This window comes from Nannobrachium achirus (genome assembly GCF_963921795.1).
Source record: "Nannobrachium achirus genome assembly, chromosome: 20".
NCBI lineage: Eukaryota > Metazoa > Chordata > Actinopteri > Myctophiformes > Myctophidae > Nannobrachium > Nannobrachium achirus.
The window spans coordinates 11942439-11963942 of record NC_137827.1 but is presented as its reverse complement, the minus strand read 5'-3'; the positions used below and the strand labels follow the sequence as shown (position 1 = coordinate 11963942).

The 21504-nt window shown below is 42.8% G+C and overlaps 1 protein-coding gene across 1 annotated transcript; it reads right to left on the bottom strand.

Moving 5' to 3' along the window:
* Positions 1-631: 631 nt before the first annotated feature.
* On the bottom strand, positions 632-21104 carry tmem39b (transmembrane protein 39B). Its single transcript, XM_080750670.1, has 9 exons — positions 20959-21104; positions 18836-19039; positions 16398-16617; positions 15636-15719; positions 13334-13488; positions 8435-8768; positions 7590-7777; positions 4145-4265; positions 632-916 (listed from the first exon to the last, which is right to left on the bottom strand). The coding sequence occupies exons 2-9, from the start codon at positions 18964-18966 to the stop codon at positions 683-685; spliced, it is 1467 nt and encodes a 488-aa protein (XP_080606796.1). The 5' UTR covers positions 18967-19039; positions 20959-21104; the 3' UTR covers positions 632-682.
* Positions 21105-21504: the final 400 nt, after the last annotated feature.

Sequence of the window (21504 nt, the reverse complement as noted above, 5' to 3'; positions counted from 1 at the left end):
CTGCGAGCTTGTAGATCTGCTATTTTTGAAAAAGTCGTGAAAATGTGTGCAAATCTTTGAATATATGCATTTTCAAAGCAAACGTTTGTAACTCAAATTTTGCTTTTAGGTGGTCCCTGGAACTAAATATTTTGAGATGCGGGTCCGTGGCTAAATAAATATCATTTTGGGGGTCCTTCGCATGAAAAAGTTTGAGAACCACTGACATAGTAGTCTCTCAAGTACAGACTAAGTGAGCTCCAGTTAAGTGAAAAGGACCTTTTCTTTGACGATGGCTCTCCAGATTGCTGACATAGAAACATAGGTTTTTCAATACCTTTGAAGGATTCAAAAGACACTTATAGAATCGGGTAAAAATTCAAATATTCACAATTTTTCAAAAACAGCAGATCTACAAGCTCGCAGCGCGGCCAGTGAGCTTGTATATCTGCTATTTTTCAATAGTTAAAGCAGTCAATAATCCTAGGCCGCCTAAATGGGTTTTAAAGAGCTACGTATGAAAATATACTGCACAAGAGAGGCAAACATTTTTAAAGTAATACAAAAATATGTTTTTCTTTATTATGGCAGATCAGAACAAAAAACAACGGTGAGACAAAAATGCAGTTGTAGAAAAAATACAAAGCTCTCATGCATGTTTTCTTGTTCCATGGTGAAGTTTGGCCAACAATAACTCGGGACTTTAACTGACCTTCTGGTCTGATGAGCTGTTTCTATATGAATAAGCCTTCCCTAGGACTATTCTGTCTCTTAAGAGCTTGAAGAACGCATAGTAGTTGCTGAAGAGGATCAACGCCAGCGATATCGTCTGATGCCACTTTTCCGAGCATATCAACGAGTAGAGTTGATAGAATATCATGGCGCCTTCCAGAATGATGAGGATGTTCAGTATTCGTAAAGGCTTGTTGAAGAAGAACTAGAGGGATGGGAAATGAGAGAAAGGGAGAGAGTAAAAAAACATATCATTCTATAACTATTCTCCCACCTTTAGCCCATTTAGACCGGAGGCAGAGTCTAAAAAACGATTCATATATTTATTCAAAACAATTACTTGCTGTATACAACAACAACCCCAAAAGGGGTTTCCGGATTGATTGAACTCTAGCATCCCTAGGGCGAACAATTGTGCGACGCGTTGCGAACCGGTAGATCGGCTATGTTCGGCAAAGATATTTCGGGTAGAGTGACTACTGTGATGTACACTACAGAACCATGACAGATGCCTTATGACAACTACTGCTATGAACTGTTACATTGTTGATAGACAATATATAATACTATAGGGCTGAGACAATATGAAAATTTCATATCACGATTGTGACAAAAGAAATTGCGATTTACGATATTATCACGATAATCAAAATATCCCCAACATCCATTATCCTGGGGCAGAACATTTGCCAAAAAATTGCCGATCTACAAGCTCACAACGCATCGCAACGCGACTTGTTGTGAGTTTGTAGATCGGCTATTTTTGGACATTTGATAGAGTGAAAAAAAGACTGTATCGAGTACTTATATTATACCTTTTACCAATTATAGACGGTTTAAGTGGTACCGGATATGCAGCTCGGCAAATAAAAGGTGAATTGATCCCAGTGCATGACGGAGGACGATATCACGATAAATTAAATCTCCACGATACGATTATCGTGAGTATTTTTTAATCACGATAAACAATGATATCGCTTATCGTCCCATCCCTAATATATACACACTCATTATAATATTCACTGTTGATATTATCCAGATATTCACAGTTGAAGGCCGGCTGTCACTGTGCATATATCAAGTCTCATATAAACCATTCATATATTCATTGGCAATGTCTATTCATTCATATTTGTACATAATTCAGACAACGCGCAGATGTGTGGTGCAAAACCAAGTCGATTTGTTTAATTTCTCTTTTTTTCCTTATCATCTCTCTGCACTTAAATGCTTTTGCGACGCCTGAATTTCACCACGGGGATCAATAAAAAAGTCTATCTCATCTTTATTTTATCTTTATTTGAAACATAATCCTTGCTTGTGAGTGATGTTGGAGAGCTGTTCATCTCGGTAACACGAGTACTCCATGTCATTGTAATACATCAAACCCATCACACGCCTTTAGAAAGGGAAGTTGTCAGCCTTTTCTTACAAAAGAGGTTCCATGTCAGTACAGCCTCAACTTACAAATGAATAAAGTAACCCAATGAGTGGTGCCTGCAATGATTATTAACATTAGCTGCCAGGCATTCATTAGTCATTTCACCTCTGCCAGAGCTTTTCATTGATTTTACCTTATTTTCAAGGCTCCCTGAACACCACCACAGTCCAAATCTAACCTCGCGTCACCAGGCTTTCTTGGGGGAAAGCCTGGTGTTCGTTTACAACGGGCCGTTGATCCAGTCTAGGCGGAAACCACAAGCAGAATAAGCGGCGTCGCTTTGTTTTGTTTCCCCCCGTTTGTTTCCCCAATCCCTATTAAAATGCTCGAGTAGCCTAGTGTAGTCTTGCCAGTCGCTACGAGTTGGACTAAAAGATGCATATACCAAACGATTTTTCCAAAAGCAAAACTACGCCGCATCAAGGTGTTTATTAGGTAGGCCCTAAAAGTATGTCCTTGAGCGCAGGGGAATTATTTTGGGTTAAAACTGAATCCGGTTTGATAGTTCCGGCCAAAGTGTAGTCCATCTAGGACTACAACATGACGTAAAGTGGTTTCCGCTCCCGACCGGATCAAACCCCCGAAAAGTGAAGGGACCCTAGGCTAGTCCAAATCTAATCAGATTACTTCCAGCAACGAACGGCGATTCGTCTTTTCACCCGGTAAAGAGAAATGATAACCGCGGCCATCTGTGCTTTTGTTATGGTCTGTAGGAGAAGGGCTAGTTTTAAACAAGGACGCGATCTGGAGGTAGATTCAGAGATTCCTTTTTCCTGCATTTGCAATTGTAATTGTAATTTTTCCTGCATTGCATTGCTTCCAAGTAACATCATTTCCTGATTCCGTTTCCTCCCGACGCATCAAGGGAAACCAAGTTCCTGCATAACTCCAGGGTAGGGGAGACGGCAGTTTACTATAAGACAATAATAAGATGCCTTTTGGCGTATATGGTGGTCAAGCGCGGTGATATAAAAAAAAAACACGTTTTAGCGTAAATGGTGTTAAAACAGGCCTTGCTTCCTACCATGGGATTCAAATTGAGTGCTGTGTTCACAGTGGGCCTTTGGAGTTATTTACAGGGTTCCCACACATTTTTACCAATTAATTTCCAAAACTTTTCCAAAACCTTTCCAGAATATTTAACCCAATTTCCAAGACTATATAACAATAATTCAGCTCAATAGCGAGTCCTATGCGCAATGCCCAAAGACAGGTAGTGTATGCCAGTGGTTCTCAACCTTTTCAGGCCGTGACCCCTGAAATAATAATATTTGAACTGGGAACCCCGGCACCCTACTCTCGCGTAGCCAGACAACTATTCCACAATCTCTGAATGCTATATAGAGTCTGGAACAGCAGCTCCCTAACGGCGAGTAATGGAAACGGGCATTACCGTTCAAGAAAATATATTTTAAAATGTCATTTCTGCTAAGCAGCAAGCTAAACATGCTTATATGATTTTTATTTATATAATGATAAATGTGTGCGATGTGAGACTGAAACGGAAGTGACGAGAGGGGCTTCACTTCCGCTTCATCTCGCACTCATCATTTCTCCTCCGGTTTGCCAGACTGTATGCCGGGAGCATTTGACCAAATCGTGGAGGCAACAGTCTGGCCACGCGAGACTACTGGCACCCTGACGAGCACTAAGAGTTGAGGAATTTTGTATACCACGGTTTTATTGTGAAAATAGCAGATCTACATGCTCACAACGCCTCGCAATGCGAGGCGTTGCTATTTTCACACTTTCTCCCTCTAATATTTGACAATTTGGCCAATGTTTAATTTGCCATTTCAGAGGTATTAGTTTTCTCCAGGACCTTCCAGGAACCTTGATCAATTCCAAAACTTTTCCAGTACTGGAAAAATATTTTTCTAAATTTTCAAAATATTTCCAGGAATTTCATGACCGTGGGAACCCTGTATTTACTGTGGCCAGCCCAACTTGACGGGGACCTGTGTGAGTGTGTGCACAGCTGGCGATACTCACATAGAAGCGATAGTGGGACACATCTGAGGGCACTGCCACGTTGTAGTGGCCCATGGCTTTGTAGACGTTCTTATTATGTTTGACCAGGACGCCCTGGGGCCACATGTATTCTTCTGTCCATCTGTGTGGAGGGAGACGGAGAGAGAAATGTTATTTGTAGTCACATTAGCCCAAATAAGAAGGCGTTTAAACAGTTTCAGCGCTGCCTGCCGAATAATTCAACATGACATCATAGAGTTGAATTGACAAACCCGCAAGCTTGTGTATCAGCTATTTCCACTGTGCTACACAGTTGTACGACACAGTATAAAATGGGGCTTAAGTGGTTAAGTAATTACGTTCTTAGTCCAGTCAGCTATTTCTGCGGAGCAAGTAATTTCCCCCGGGACCGTAAGAGAGAGCTTGTAAATCAAGAGACCCGCTCAGTAGAATAGAGAATCTACAAGATTTATTTGTCTCAACTCATAAGCGGGCTACACACTTAACTTTGACTGTAAGTTGAATGAAGTTGGTTGAAAGATGTCAAAAGCTTTCCCCCACTACCCCTGCTTGCGAGGCCAAACATCCAACAAGAGCTCTCAACCCCTCTCTGCCTGTTCTGCCACCCCCTGCTATCAGAGGTCAAAAATCGACTGGTAGGCAATAGGGCTGGGTTCGGTAACCGCCGTACCGCCGTATCGCGGTATACCGCGGCCTACCGCGGTGTCAGGGTCCTTACCGCGGTCAAAAAAGACAAAAAATAGGCTATTTTTATTGAGAACGAGCGAGTTTTAAAACGGGGGAGAAGCGAGGACCGCATGCGCTTCATGCCGCTCTGCTCTGGGCCGCGCACCACATGTTTGGAACAATTGGGAGCTTGGCCCGTCACAGTCTCTGACAGAGTGAGACACAGTAGACACTGGAGCAGTGCAGTAGCCTCGTAGCCTCAGCAGAGTTAAACTTTCTCCATAATCCACACGACACAACTCACACAAGTTTGTTTATACATACCTCGTGGCCGTTTCTTTTTTATTCATACGGGCGGAGCCGCCGGAGCGCGAGGACTAAACCGAAAATGAAACCAGCGCTAGTGAGTACTTTTACAATAGCGCGTGTGCCCGTCGTTGTTCGACTACAACCTTTTCTGTCAACTTTGTCAAGTCTGGTAACTAAAACCTGTTTACTATGTTTATATCACCACTCAATCAATGCGATTTGAGACGTGAGTTTGCATAATCACAGACCGTACACACAATCACTATACCCGTCTCATCTGGTTTGTTCACATACAGCGTGCAGTGTCTGAAGCCCCAGTAGCCTACCAGTGGCGTCAGTTCAGAAAAAGCTAAGGTATGGCAACATGACAGACACCAGTCATGTTGCCATACCTTAGCAACAGGCACGATGAAAGTACATTTTATTATTTCCCCCTGTAGCCTAGGTATGGCAGGTGCCATAGCTTGCCATACCCAATTGACGCCTCTGTAGCCTACGTTACTATAGTAACCCGACACTGCAAAGATCTACAAGCTCAGAACGCGTTGCGAACGCAACGCGTTGTGAGCTTGTAGATCTGCTACTTTCAAAAGCCAGACCCACTGTGCTGTACGGGGAACTCGAGCAGTCGGGCTTATACTACCGTGGAGAGACGAATTTTGGGCAGATGATAGGAATATTTTGTCTTATCGCCGAACCTTAATTAATAGATACGGGGGTGCGGTAATTACCGCAATACCGGCGGTAAATGGGAGGACGGTAACCGCGATAACAAAATGTTGATACCGCCCCACCCCTAGTAGGCAAGAGGAGCGACGCAACACATTGACCGATAAAATGTTTAATTGGCCGATAATTATAAAGACCACCGGCCACGGTTGGGAAAATGGCTCTTAGGCCATTTTATCATTTAAGCCTATTATTCATATTATTATTAGTAGTAGGCTACAACCATTAAAATCTTAATTAAAAAACATTGTATGATTATATGATTATATGACACTGCCAGCATGGTTTAAAACCCGACAGCTGAGCTTGCTGCTGCTTCTGTTGTGCTGTGCACAGTTATAGATCAGCCTACTCGTCGTACGATGGTTAAGCGCATTGAAAATATCAGCACTACAAGCTCACAACACGTTGCAACGCGCTGCACTCGACAGCTCCAGCAGCTTGTCTCTCAATCAGTGGTGTGTGGTTCGCTCCGAGTCGTTTACTGTTATGTTAAACAGAACCAGGGTTTTGAGGTATTCTGAACCAAGCTGGACCAAGTTGACAATAATAAAAAAGGGTCCCGAACTCCGTCTAATCACATGGATATATTATAATACAAGCAAGCACACGCAGTGAATAACTTTCTGATCGCAGAAAAGGATGTGGTGGTGACACGTTGATTGCAGGGAACTCGAGGCAAAAGTCAATCATAACATTAACAAAACAAATGTATGTTTGCATTATTAAGGTTGAATGAGATGTAAAGACCAAGGCTACTGTTAACCGTGTTGCAGCGGCACGCAAGCAGTTCCCTCACGGCCACGCTTCTTTTTTGGCAAGTGATACCTCTGGATAACTAGATTATTTAACTATAAAAACAGGAACAGATTCAGATTACATAATGTGATAAAGTGTAAAGAAGCCCAGTGCTAACATAAAATGGTGTAGGTAATTATCAGTTGGGTGCACATTGCACACACAGTATCTGCAAACACGCATGTGCATGTGACGTTAATTATTATATGGCCGATCCATCCATCGGCCGGTAAAATATAATCCTGCTTGCCAAGGTGGTCGGCCCAAAAAATCTCCTCGCGGAAACCCTGTTCCCAGGGGAGATTCATTCTCGTCCCAAATAGGCCTACATATTGTTACGTCCCCGGCACGTAAAATAATATATACAAATTCTAAGGTAATATACTAATTACCTTAGTCTCGAGCCCTGGCCTATACAGGTTGTTGGAGCCAAATTACATTATTGTTTATTTGTATTTGGTTAATTGAAAAGAATGGTCTGGCCTTGCCAATATTGTCATTGTTGTCATGTAAACTTCAGTTGGTTGCCATGGCGCTGCTGTCAGCTGTCAATCACTGTTGGTTGCCATGGTAACTTGATATATACCTGGCCTTGATGGCAGCCAGGTGGGTACAAGGAGTTGGGAAGCAAACGGTTTTCGACCGCGTTCCGTGTTGTTGTGTTACCGTGTCTAAATGTATGCTGTGCAGATCGGCGTTCATTGTTTAAGAGTTTTGCATATCATTTTTGTGCTTAGTCAATAAACGGATTGGCATATCCAACTTTATATCTACACTCTGGACATTGAGTTAATACTACACACTACACGCGTCAGCCAATGTTTTTAGCTTGTTGCCCCCGCAGTAGGGCTTATTGGTAAAATCCCCTACACAGGTACAAGCACCAAAATGCAGTTGTTGTGGTAAGGTTCTCAAAAACAGTGTAAAACCATGTGGAACGTACATGTGCTGTAGAACGTTGGAGCATAGCGACGGGTCCACTTTCTGCCAGCAGCCCAGGTGCGCGGCGGCCTTGTGCAGCAGGTCACAGTAGCGCGGCGGCAGCAGGTGCCTCATCAGGATGATGGAGGTGCTGACCGACACCAGGATGAACAGTTCACAGGACCAGCGTTTATCCACGTACTGTGTGCTCTACAGGGGGAGAATCAACACCACAAGGCTGGTTAGAAGAGGTAACACACACGTACTGTGTGCTCTACAGGGGGAGCATCAACACCACAAGGCTGGTTAGAAGTACTGTGTGCTCTACACTGTCTACAGGGGGAGCATCAAAACCACAAGGATGATTAGACTGTGTGCTCTACAGGGGGAGCATCAAAACCACAAGGCTGATTAGAAGAGGTAAGTGTGGTACAAAGAATATCAGTTTTATTAGGCCTAGTGTAGTGTAAGGGCCGATGCATACCCCACTTTTAGAGCCAAATTTATCGGTTCGGTTCAAAATCTTCTGCAGCACTGAACCGCTGAATGACGTCATATTGTAGTGTAGACAGAGCCGAACCAAAATAAATTCTGCTCTAAGAGTATGCATCGGTGGAGTACTCTGATAAGAACAATCCCCATCTTTTTCTGTCCATGGCAAGTCCATGTGGAAAGATATTGACCGCTGAATTGAATAGAATTATCTTAGTTTTAAAACTATGAATTAGATGTAGTTTGTAATAATGTATTGGCCTACTTTATAGAGATTTCACAGTGACAAAATGTGTCATAAAATACAGATACATTTACAGATTTACAGACTACTGAAAAAAAAAAAAAAAGGTAAAACACTGCCCAGCTTCTCACCTTGACAAACCAGACGGGTACAAAGGCTACGTAGTAAGCACTGAGCATGGAGCTGACCAGCACCTCCTTCATCCTCCAGTTGAAGTCCATCTTCAGGTACTCCACCTCCTTGCGGATGAGGTCTGGCGAGAGGCAGCAGGCGTGCGTGGGCATGGCCTGGACGCCGTACAGCTGGCTGGTGTGCTGCTTCCACGTCTCCTTGAGCACCGTCAGATAGTCGCGGCCCCGGCCCATGCCGCCCACCTCCTTCGAGCCGATGCTCGCGATGGGCGAGAGCGGGCCCGCTCGCCGGAAGTCGCAGCTCAGGCGAAAAAAGGGAATGTACATTCCAAATCTGTGGGCGACAGCACGCAAAAGACATTGGGGTATATTGAAGTTAAGATGTACTCATCCAGGTTCTAATGCAGCAAGCTAAACTTCTATTCTTAATCACTGCCGTGCAGAAGAGATAACGACGATGGCTTCTGATGACCAGCAATGTACTATAGTCATGCCGTAGCCATTTTGCTTTTACATCACACTCTTAGGAACCCCACCTCCTACCCAGTCTCTTTAACATAAACATTTAAAATATAAAATAAAATAAATCAACGCCATCACCAAATGTTAGGGATGCCCCGATCAGGGTTTTTTTGCTCCCGATCCGATACCGATCAAATATTATTGCTTCCGATTCGATCCCGATCTTTCCCGATCCGATCTTTTGGCAAGGCATTAAGAAAAAAAAATCTATTCATTCTATCACTTAGTGCAGCACTGAATCAACAAATTAAAAACAAAGCTTATGAGTAGTGTATAGTGATATAGGCCTACTAGTGCAGTGTTTCTCAATCATTGTGCAGCGGACCTTTGGTGTGGCCTTTGAAATTTGGCAGTGAAGTCACGATTTAAGGACTTTTAAAACCTGTTTAATATCTCAAAAAATCAAACCTCGGTTCGAAGTGGAGCGGTGAATCTGAGCAGCTATACCCTGTGTGTGTGTGTGTGTGTGTGTGTGTGTGTGTGTGTGTGTGTGTGTGTGTGTTGAGTGTGCCTGGCCTGCACAAAACAGCGCCCCTCCTTTAACTAGTGTGTTGTGTGTGGCCACTCAAGGTATTGCCAGGCTACGGACACGGCCAGCCAGCCACCCACCCACCCACCCACAGACATACCCACGGACATACCTGTCTATTGGGAGCGCTTTCACCGCTCCAAAAATAAAATAAAATAGACCATTACAGCATCAAAAATAATCAACAAACTATATAAAAACTGGTAAAACATTGGCCATTTTTAAAGTTGAAACAAAATAAGTTAAGAACCAATTAACCAGTGTGCTTGAAAAGTATGCATCTGTAGCAGCTAGTTGACAGTGCAGAGAGACATAATTGCCTTCCTTTGATCCATTAACAAGGGGCCAATTACTACTTAATGGCATCAGCTGCCAGCTGGACACAGAGTCTGACACAATCACCTTCCCTCTGCAGTGCTCTGTCTGTCTCATTTCTCCAAAAGCCCTTGAATATGATTGAAAATGATTAAGGATTACTGTGATTATGGTAAGCTTACATTTCATATCGCATTCACCTTACCTGTAACTTTCAGTACTCCCCGAAAATATTTTTTTGAAAAAAAGAAAAAAAAAACTTTTTTTTTTTTTTTTCGATATTTTTTTCCCGATCTCCGATTTCATAAAAACGGCCATATCGGCGGCCGATCCGATCACGTGATCGGGATCGGGCAACACTGTACTTGTTCATGGATCATGGATGAATGGATATCAGTATGACAAGCACCTAGGGCTGCTCGATTATGGCACAAATCATAATCAATTATTTAAGCTTGATACTGGATACTGGATGTTAAACGATTATTTAACAGGATTACATTTAAAGAGGATTTTCTTGGAACTTTAGAATGTCAGGTCATGTAATTTCCTTTTTTAAAGCCAGGTGTAGGGCAGAAGTGAACAACAGTGCTGAGCCAGTGCCTATTCCTTACAGGCCACACTCTCTGAATCACAGACTCATAAGGGTTAGGCTCTCGAGAAAGACTGTTGGGCCAAAACAGCCAACAAGAACACCCACTGCCTCTTCTTCTTTGCATAAATAAGTCCTACTGTAAATCTAATTAGTCAAATCAAATCTAGGTTGCTTAGGAATTTCATTTCAAAACTATATATCAAAGATATTTTACATGAACGGAAATGACAAACAGATGACAGCTTTTGTTCGTAACTTTCAAGAGGCGTAATTTCAGACTCTCTGTAGCATCTGAAGATTGTGTACGCAAGACTTGATTGACTACATAAGCATACAGTGATTTATAAACACAAGATAAAACCTGAGCACCATTGTGAAAGCGAATGTTTTATCTGGGTTTATCTCGATTAGCTCATTTCCATAATCCATAATCCTGTAAGCCAAAAAGTGAAACTGAAATGTGATTAACCCATTTAGAACGGGTACACATTATTGTGGGCTCGCCTGGAAGGCGAGCACACGTATGTTATCTTCATTATTTATTTATAGCTATATGTGTATCTCCTCAAAACTTTGGCGCGCTTCATCTCTTAAACGCTTACACCTTTCAACACCATTCAAATTTTTATGTGTTCAGCTTACTGAGGACACGTGTGCTTGTATTTTTGGTTTTGAAATGTTTTGTAGTATAAATATAAAAAAATAAAAATGTTTAACTTTAAGCACCCAATGCATTTCCAATGGGTTTAGTAGAGTGGAGAGAAGGATAATAGACCCATGTTTATGTTAAGGCGCTGTGGCTGCAGTGTTCACACTTCAGATATGCTATCTATATCATTGCGTTCACACAGGTCTGCTCTCTGATTTGATCCAAATGTCTAAGCTGTGTGATGTATAAAACTATAGTTATAGTTAAAACTATAAATAAATGTCCCTCTCCACTCTACTGATTACACAGCTGTGATCAAGAATCAAGTCCGGGCGATGGGATGTAAATCCCATAGCCATATATCCTAGAGCCCGCAGGGACAGTCAGCCATATTAGTGGTTGTTGTTGGTTGTCAGGGAGATATCAAAACCAATGCATTTCCAAGTCAGATCCACAAACACAATAAAAGCCATGCTCCACTCCTCAGTCTGGAGTGGCCACATAGAAGAACGCCTTGGTTATAGACATAGTGGAGGACAGATGTGATCTGGGATTGTTAGCCTACAGTATATGCACTCAATATACTCCACTACAGTTGGAGTCCATTTGACAGTTGCTGGTTCCCAAACACAGAATCAAAAATGTAGATCTAGAACACATAGAATATGTACAGTACAGTAAGGTTCAGTAGAGTACAGTAAAAGTACAGTAAGGTTCAGTAGAGTACAGTAAAGTACAGTAAGGTACAGAAAGGTACAGTACAGAAAGGTACAGTAGAGTACAGTACAGTAAGGTACAGTAAAGTACAATACAGTACAGTAAGGTACAGTAGAGTACAGTAAAGTACAATAAAGTACAGTAAAGTAGAATAAAGTACAGTAAGGTACAGTGGAGTACAGTAAAGTACAGTAGAGTACAGTAAAGTACAGTATAGTAAGGTACAGTAGAGTACAGTACAGTAAGGTACAGTACGGTACAGTAGAGTACAGTATAGTATAGTACAGTAAGGTACAGTACAGTACAGTAAGGTACAGTAGAGTACAGTACAGTAAGGTACAGTAGAGTACAGTAAAGTACAGTAAGTTACAGTAGAATACAGTAAAGTACCACTGGGTGAAAAGAGAGATTATCTGACATATACTGGTAGAGTATATGACAGTTTATTTACAGATATACTGGGCATATACCGACATTATTGGGTATATACTTTTTTAGGGATATTCTGGCATATTCCTCTGTATTCAGTGATAATTGGTGATATACTGCCCCCAGCTAGACAAAGGCACACAAAGGCACACCCTGCTGTGCCTTTGTCTAGCTGGGGGCAGAATATCAGGGGAATATGCCTGAAAATCTCTCTTGAACTGAAAACTTCCAATAATGTGGGTATATCCCAGTATACTGGTACAAAATGGTACAAAATGGGTCATATACTCTACCAGTATATGTCAGATAATCTCTCTTTTCACCCAGTGTACAGTACAGTAGAGTACAGTAAAGTACAGTAAGTTACAGTACAGTACAGTACAGTACAGTACAGTACAGTAAGGTGCAGTACAGTATAGTAAGGTACAGTACAATACTGTAAGGTACTGTACCTTACAGTACCTTAAAGTATCCTATTTGTTGGGTTGGAATCGAGCCCACACTGTTTCGAAGGAACAGTATTTCTAGTTGTGTATTATTATTTTATGCTTTAACTATTGAAAAATAGCAGATATACAAGCTCACAACGCGGCACCGAGTGCCGCGTTGCGAGCTTGTAGATCTGCTATTTTTGAAAAATCGTGAAAATTAGAATTTTGACCCGATTCTATAAGTGTCTTTTGAATCCTTCTAAGATTTTTTGAAAAACCTATGTTTCTATGACAGCAACCTGGTTCGCCAGCATCAAAGAAAAGGTCCTTTTCACCTAACTGGAGCTCAGTTAGTCTGTTCTTGAGAGACTACTATGTCAGTGGTTCTCAAACCTTTTCATGTGAAGGACCCCCAAAATTATATTTATTTGGCCAAGGACCTCCATCTCAAAATATTTAGTTCCAGGGACCACCCAGAAGCAAAATTTGAGTTACAAGCGTTCGCTTTGAAAATACATATATTCAAAGATTTGCACACATGTTCACGTCTTTTTCCAAAAATAGAAGATCTACAAGCTCACAGCGCCGTGAGTTTGTATATCTGCTATTTTTCACTGGTTAAAGCATTCAATAATTCAAGGCCTAAATTTAACTGAGCAGCCCTACAAGTATCAGAGCCACGTCAGTGGCCTGGTGTCTGGCGCATACTTACGGGTAACAGAGGAACAGCAGGCTCAGGACCGAGTATGTCCTGAACAGGTAGATGAGAGAGCGACACAGACTCCAACCGGTCAGCGTCAGCACTGCAAAGCGTGCCATAACTAAAAAGATGGAGTGAGGGAACGACAGCTTCCCACTCTGAGACGCCTGGGAGGGAGGAAGGGAAAACGGAGGAACAACATAGATGGATAAATGGACAGATAACACACGGGTGACATGTTTCAAAAGCAGAGCACAGCATAGGCTTTTTCAGATTGTTTTGGTAAGCGGTGGGGTGGGAGGATATTTTGGGACTTGAAACTGCTTGTTCCAAGACCTATTTATAGCATCAGCTCCATTACCTGCAGCTGTATCAAACTAGCCCTTATTAGGACCAGATGTATCATGACAAATGGAATAATTGCACACGCAACTGCATTATCATCTGCACACAATGAGGACCAAATGTACATCGGAGAAACGCTGAGGATTATGGAAATACATATTTACTAAGTAGTAAGAGGCCTCATGGCGACATGCGACCTCGCCCTAAGTCGCGCCAATTCTTGGCCATCTGGCCATCTGGCCAGTGATGTATACCAAATAGGCCAAAAGTTTGTTTTACCAATTATCAAGACATACGGGCAGTTGACAGTTTGCCATGGTTACTCATTGAAGTTGAATCTCCATATATGGAGATAACCTACGCATCACACTAAGTCTGACCTCACCAGCCCATATTTGGGCATGAGCAACTTATGTCTCCATATATGGAGATATGATGACATCACACAGTCCTCAGCCGATGATGTGGCGTGATGTCATACAATACACAAACGAGCCCTACAGTATAAAGGGGCAATTCTTGCCAGGAAAGAAGCATTTCTTCGACTCAGACCTTATCGCCAGGGTTGGCTTATAACAGCTGTCGGTAGGACCATATATGGATTCTGTTAGTGTGGATCTCCTAACAGGGCATCATCTGGGATACAATCCCTTTTATGCCCATATATGGAGATCCCTAACAGAATCCCTTTCATGCCCATATATGGAGATCCCTAACAGAATCCCTTTTATGCCCATATATGGAGATCCCTAACAGCATCCCTTTTATGCCCATATATGGAGATCACTAACAGCTAACAGAATCCCTTTTATGCCCATATATGGAGATCCCTAACAGAATCCCTTTTATGCCCATATATGGAGATCCCTAACAGAATCCCTTTTATGCCCATATATGGAGATCCCTAACAGAATCCCTTTTATGCCCATATATGGAGATCCCTAACAGAATCCCTTTTATGCCCATATATGGAGATCCCTAACAGAATCCCTTGTATGCCCATATATGGAGATCCCTAACAGAATCCCTTTTATGCCCATATATGGAGATCCCTAACAGAATCCCTTTTATGCCCATATATTATGGAGAAATCCCTGCTCTGAGTATCTGACATCAGTGTGATGTCACCTGTTTATGCCCATATATGGAGATCCCTGCTCTGCGTATCTGGTTGCTATGGTAAACAGTTGGTTGCTAGGGTAAAAAAACATGGCTGCTATGGTAAACAGTTGGTTGCTAGGGTAAACAGTTGGTTGCTAGGGTAAAACCATGGTTGCTAAGGTGGTTGCTAACGTACACTAACAGACCAGCAACAACAGACTGTTGCCACAGCAACGTACACAAAGGTTTGTGTACACATGTGGTGTGATGTCATACTGATGCGGAGATATGAGCAGGGCAAAGGTGTGACGTGTGACGGACGGACGGACGGACGGACGGACGGCCGGTGGAGGTTTTCATAGTAAACTGCTCCCTGACGGTCTCAATCAGACCAGATGCACCAGATCCCTGCATGATAGTCAGCAATGTGATGTCAGAACATGCCCATATATGGGCATTACCAAATATGGGTATTACCAGATATGCGCTTAATATTGATGACATCGGACAGGGATCTCCATATATGGGCATAAAACGGACAAGGTCGTAATTCATTTGCAAGTGTGACTCGTGATGACATCAGTGATGTCCATAAAAGGGACATCAGGCCAGAGCGTGATGTCAGAGCGGCAAACCCATTCCCTTAAGAGTGGTTCCCCTGACATCACAGTGACATCAGAGCATGATGTCAGAGCGACAAACCCATAGAACCACAGACAAACCCACAGAACCACAGACAAACCCATAGAACCACAGACACACCCATAGAACCACAGTGTCAGGCGTGACAGACAGGAATACACACAGACAAGCTGTGACCGTTTTCATAGTAAACTTGCGACTAAAGACCGAAGAAAAGTGCTCTTACCTCTTTAACGACTGCTGCAATCAACCTCCGTGCCAATATGATGACGGTAAATACCAGCATATTATAGTCAATGAGGTGAAAATTCTGGAAGAGAACACAAAACCCTTCAGTAATACAATACAACATCGATCAACGATACAAATGACTGCACCGTCTTCCAATTGTTCCGTCAACAAAACACAAAGAAAGCTGTACATTTAAGACATTTAAACCGACACAATTTGATCAATCAGCAATCACAACTGCAATCAAGTAATCATTGACAGAAAGGCCTACCTACACTAAACGCATACAGTAACATCACAAGAGCCGACATAAACACTATGATAAGCAGAGATAAGCACCGCGGTCGATGAGTGCATGGCTCCTCGGTATTAGGGCTGTCACAATAGTCTAATCGCGATTATTTGACAAAATTGTGATTATTTTTCATAATCGTTTCCATGTTGAAAAATGTTCATATACATTTTTTTAGAGTAAAAAAATTGTGGAAATAGCAGATCTTGATGCGGCGCGTTTTGAGCTTGTAGATCGACTATTTCCACTATCAATGTTCTTTTTTAAGTATAAATTGTCAAATGTGTCAGTAATGTCTTTGTATATTTAATTAATGTGTCATATCTACCATGTGCAACTTCAAAGCCCATCAAGGCCAAACAGAAATGTAATTGTCAACGAGAAAAACACAATTAAATCGTTAATCGCAATTATTTGAGTGACAGTGAATTGTCATAATCGTGACATGCCCTACTCGGTATTTACCAGAGATGTGTGCGAGGGGGGGTGTGAGGGCGGATACCACCACACTGTCTTGTAGATGTTGACGTAATGGACAAAAAGCGCTATGAGGTGGCAGAAGAACAGATGCAGCTCAAAGAGCACGTTGCGGTCCACCGACAGCTCCGGGATCTTGCAGTGCTTGAGGGGCACCACGGTCTGGGCTGCGAGCGGCGGGCTGGAGATACCCGTCCCAGAGCCGTTCCTGCAAGCAAGCACAACAAGCTGTGAGCTACCATAAAGCAGTGTTTCCACCAACCACTGTGCCTGGGGACCTTTGGTGTGCCCCTGAGAAGGGTCAAGTGTGCCCCTTGAAACTGCTTGAAAGCTAGTATTGTATTTATTTAAACTAGTGAAAACAGCCGATCTACAAGCACACAACGCCTCGCGGTGCGAGGCGTTGTGTGCTTGTAGATCTGCTGTTTTCACTACTGTTGTGCGACAGCCTTGTATGATGAAGCAGGGCTTTACTTTGCGAAGAAACGTACAAATTTGTAACTTGGAGATACAAGGTTTCTTCCCGACAGTGACGATATTTACACCCCCGTATTATGTTGGTGTGCCCATGGATTCTTGGGACGTGAAAAGTGTGCCCATGCAGAAAAAAGGTTGAGAAACACTGACATAAAGGACCGGAACAGTGTTGTCATAGACAGTTGGAAGAGTGGCAAAAGGGTCATATGATATGACAAAGTATTATCAGGCTTTGACATTAAGGCTTGCCCACCTGCCCCCGGCAGGTAAATAAAACCTTCGGGCAGGTGGAGTTTGCTTTCAGGTTGCCCGACTGGGCAAGTGCTCAGTTTGAGAGGTGGACGCAACCGTCTATAAACACAACACGAGATATCTGTCTAAACACCTGAATGTGGCCAGAGCGCTCCGTCTTCTGGCCTGTGGAATAGTGCTGTTAATAATGTGCTGTTTTCACTGTTGCTACACTTATATAAAATAGGTGTTAACCCATAGTCCTATTCAATCATAGTAGGTATTTGGATAAAAAAATAGGTATGACAGTTTTTATCGCTCAGCCCCAGAAAGTAAAACGAAATAAGAGTTAAATTGAACGGTAATTCAAATTTTACCTTACATTTTATAAGGGACAATTTACTTTTCGGGCTGGCAAGTGCCTCTGAGACCTTAGTGTCAACCCCTGATAATAGAGACGTTTAAGTGTTTAAACGACTTGAGCCCTATTAAGTCGTTGTGAGTTTGTAGTAGTTCTTTTTTTGGGGGGTGCTTATAACGACATGCCAAAAATAGGGACGCCACGTTGAAAGTAGTAAATTTGTATGCGTTATCCACTGGAATGTACAGTATATTCTTGCCTCTACTATTTTGTAATTTTATTACACAATACTTTAACTTAACTAATCAGTCAATTTGCCAACTGTGTGTTGCGGTATTATGGTTCAAGGGCTCAAGAGCACTTCCTCTAAATGAAGTTGTGACATCACTTGGTACTTTAGAGCAAAACCATCAAAAATACATGAAAGGTTAGGGTTAACATTTAAGACACCGAACGCTCGAAACGTTGACAACTGTTTCGATAACTAAAGATGTCTTTGCCATGCTTGGTGTGCGCGTGTATTTTATGTGTAGCATAGGCATTAACATTATGTATATGTATGCTCCAGGCTGAAGCAATACAACGGAATAATTTGAATTCAAACAGTGCACCGCACACAGCAGCAGAGGCAATGACAAGAGAATACAATGCAAAACTCAACCTTCTAGTTCTCACTCCCTAGGTGGCTATCCACACTTCTGTACAGAGTGTGATTAAACCCAGCATACCGACAGGAGGAGTCATTATGACACGTATTCATGCGTAAATATTCTATGCTGCATTGATGAATTTAATGAATAGACAGGCCCACAATAGAGTCCCCTGGACTTTTTCATGTTCTTCTTTTCGCCTAAATCAGGGGTCCGGGACCCCTAGGTGGTCCTCAGAGTTACAAGGGGTCCTCCATCTTTGTGTGATAGAAGCCTTTTTCTCCTTTTTTATATTAACCACTTTAATCCTAGCGTCCATATTCTGGGGACTTTAGCCAAAAATAGCAGATCTACAAGCTCGTAGCTTGTAGATCGACTATCTTTGGCCAAGATGTTTTGTGTAGTGGGGAAAAAAGAGCAGACTAGGTACAGAGGGAAACGTCAAGTTATGTATTGACGGTTCAAGTGGTTAAATACGTATCTGAAAACACAAACTGACAATGATGATTGTGCTGTCAGCCTGTCAAACAATTAAACAATATGGAATCTGTGAAAAGGTCGTGGGGGTCCCTGCTTCATCGCTCTCTCAACTAAGGGGTCCTTGGCCTGAAAACGTTGAAGACCCCTGGCCTAAATGTCTTACCGTACCTCCGTTCCGTTTACATTTCTGTAAAAAAAGTATAAAAAGTATCAAATCAACCTCTCACCTTGTGCGAGATCGCACCCCGGTGACCGGGGAGCTGGTGGAGTGGTTGCCATTGCTCACTGAGCCCGGCTCACTGCTCAGCGGGGATCTGCAGTAAGTGGTTCGGTTCGCTCCTCTCCGACCTCCAGCCATCGCAGACACGGCCACAACTCAATGTCTTCAGTCTCGGGTTGGGTTTCCCTTTTTTGATCTCAGCGGTTTACAACTAAGAAAGAAGTCAGAGCACAATACAACCTGATTATACATATAGATAGGTCAGTGTAGAATGGACAAGAACCCCAAAGAACAGAGAGGAGACACGCGCAGGGCGGCTCAGATTCGAACCGTAGTCATCGCACTCTCTAGGACAGTGGTTCTCAAAGTGGGCTCCAAGGACCCTCAGGGGAGAAGCGTAACCACCGAGGCGAAGGCAGGCCTCTGCTTGCCCAAGTGAGCTCTTTCTTGCCTGCCCTGGCCTTCCTGAAAGACTGACCAAAGGGGGATGTCTCTCTCTGCTTAAATATGGACAGGGAGGAAATCACCTCCCCCCAGAAACTACTCAAAAATGTGCCCATACTGTGTTGCATGTAAATTTCTGTCGCAGTGATTAGGCGACTGATACTGCTTAACAAAAGACTGGGCAAGTGGGCACTGGGCAGGCAGGTCAACAGCTTCACTTAAATGAGTCACTAAAATGTTCTGTGAAGGTTTGAAGGTTTTCAGTAAAATACATTTCCAGTACAAGCCCCGTCGTGTCACGCTGTACACTACACGTCTGAACATAACTCGATTTGTTAACTTTGACATTGTGCTCACAATTTTTTAGATGACTCACTCAATATGTACAGGACATCATGTTCACCTTTATCTGTCCGTATTAATGCTTCTACGAATATCACAAGCTACAGATCTACACGCGAAAATGTCCCTCCACAAAATGTAAATACTGGCTTCACTACTGCCTCACTGTTCATTGAGGGGGCTCCAAATGGACGCTTACAGGTCAGTAAATGTAAAACTTTCAGTGTTTTGGTGATCAAAATGTGATGGTTTGAGAATCACTGGGAGGATAATGGTCTGTGCACTTACAGGCACACCACATACATATGTCATCTGGGTGTACAACACCACCTCACCAGTGCAATGTTACTGACATATTTCTAGCTGATCTGTGCTGTGCTGTGCTGTACTGTACAGTGTGCTGTGGTTGGACCCACATTTCCACAGGTCTGCTTGTTTACAGTAGGAAATTGCAGACGAAGAGGTAGTACGGTTAATTGTGGGTGTTTAATTTAGGTGTTTCTGTGTGGCAGCATGAAATTAACTCCAAAACTGTTCACATGTTTCGTATACATTGTTCTCATGTGCTGTGTACATGTATACTATTGTTATGTGGCTGAGGGCATTGCACCAACCCCCTAAATACATTTGGCCATATATAAACCTCTTCGTGTGAATTTACTGGGGGAACGTGGGGAAATAATTACATTTACGTGTGAATGATATGCATCTGTAGAAGAATGCAGTTGGCCAACATTCAGCAATAGGCTATATGCTGCAGAGCAAATCATGTAGAAATTAGTTACACAGGTGCTGCAGCTGTTGCAACGTGCACAACACAACACCACCAAAAACAAAACGTGCATCTTTCTTTGCATCCTTTGCAGAAGTTTGCACCAAGAAGACAACAAATTAAACAAAATGACACATGATCTGTGGCAGGTCCAAACTAGGGACACATTGTTCTGAAGTGTTCAAAAGAATACAACGTGGTGCTTTCCTCTGACATACTTGGGCCCTGCCTAAACAAGTTTGGCACTTCTTCTAATCTTGCTGCATCACATTTTGCGGAAGCTGATATTAGTTTCTAGCTTCTTCCCCAAACAAACGCTGCATCATTTGGGTATTACTATTATTATTACCCTTTATTACCGTGAGGCGTGCACGGTGTGCACGTTTATAGAGTCATCATATGTGCGTGCGTGCACTGTGAAACAACGTGATCAGTCCTCCCCAACACAGCAGCACAGAGGGGGGAAATAAGGCATGGCACGATAAATACAAAAGACTGCGGCCTAACATTAGCTGTGTGGCTAACAGCCAATCACTGGGATGGTGAAAAACACAAGGAAATGTCCAACTTACCGATGCGACTGGCTGATGAGCGGCTCGGGTTATGGTAGACGGGGTCTGGCGGTGCGCGACGCTGACTTAAACGCGGCGATCGTTCTGCTTGTTCGCTGGAATAACACTGGATTTGTCATTATTATGATGAGCGAAGGTGCTCATCATTGTTGATGTGTTGGAAAGTGTACTAGCTACTGTACTGCGGCTGGCGGGCGACAGGGGGCGCTGGTGTGTTCACACACCACAGACACATGTGGGAGGGGTGGACATTTAAAGGGACATTACAGTCTGTATTTATTGTATCTATTCTTCGGAGTGAACATTTGCTTCTGGGGGTCCCTGGCTGGAACAAAATATTTTGAGATGGGGGTCCGTGGAAAAATACATATCCTTTATCATTTTGGGGGTCCTTTACGTGACAAAGTTTGAGAAACACTGAGAAACACTTTATTTTCAGAAAACTGTTAGGATTTGTAGAATCAGTGGTTCTCCAACCTTTTCATGTCAAGGACCCCCAAAATGATATGTATTTGGCCACGGACCCCCCATGCTCTTGAAATATTT

Bases quoted from the DNA above. Each gene is read 5' to 3' on its own strand.
- tmem39b (XM_080750670.1), bottom strand. From the start codon at position 18,966: ATGGCTGGAGGTCGGAGAGGAGCGAACCGAACCACTTACTGCAGATCC. The intron at 16,618-18,835 runs GTGAGAGGTTGA...GCTTGCTTGCAG, and splicing joins GGGGTGCGATCTCGCACAAG to GAACGGCTCTGGGACGGGTA. The intron at 917-4,144 runs GTGAGTATCGCC...CCATCCCTCTAG, and splicing joins TGTCCCACTATCGCTTCTAT to TTCTTCTTCAACAAGCCTTT.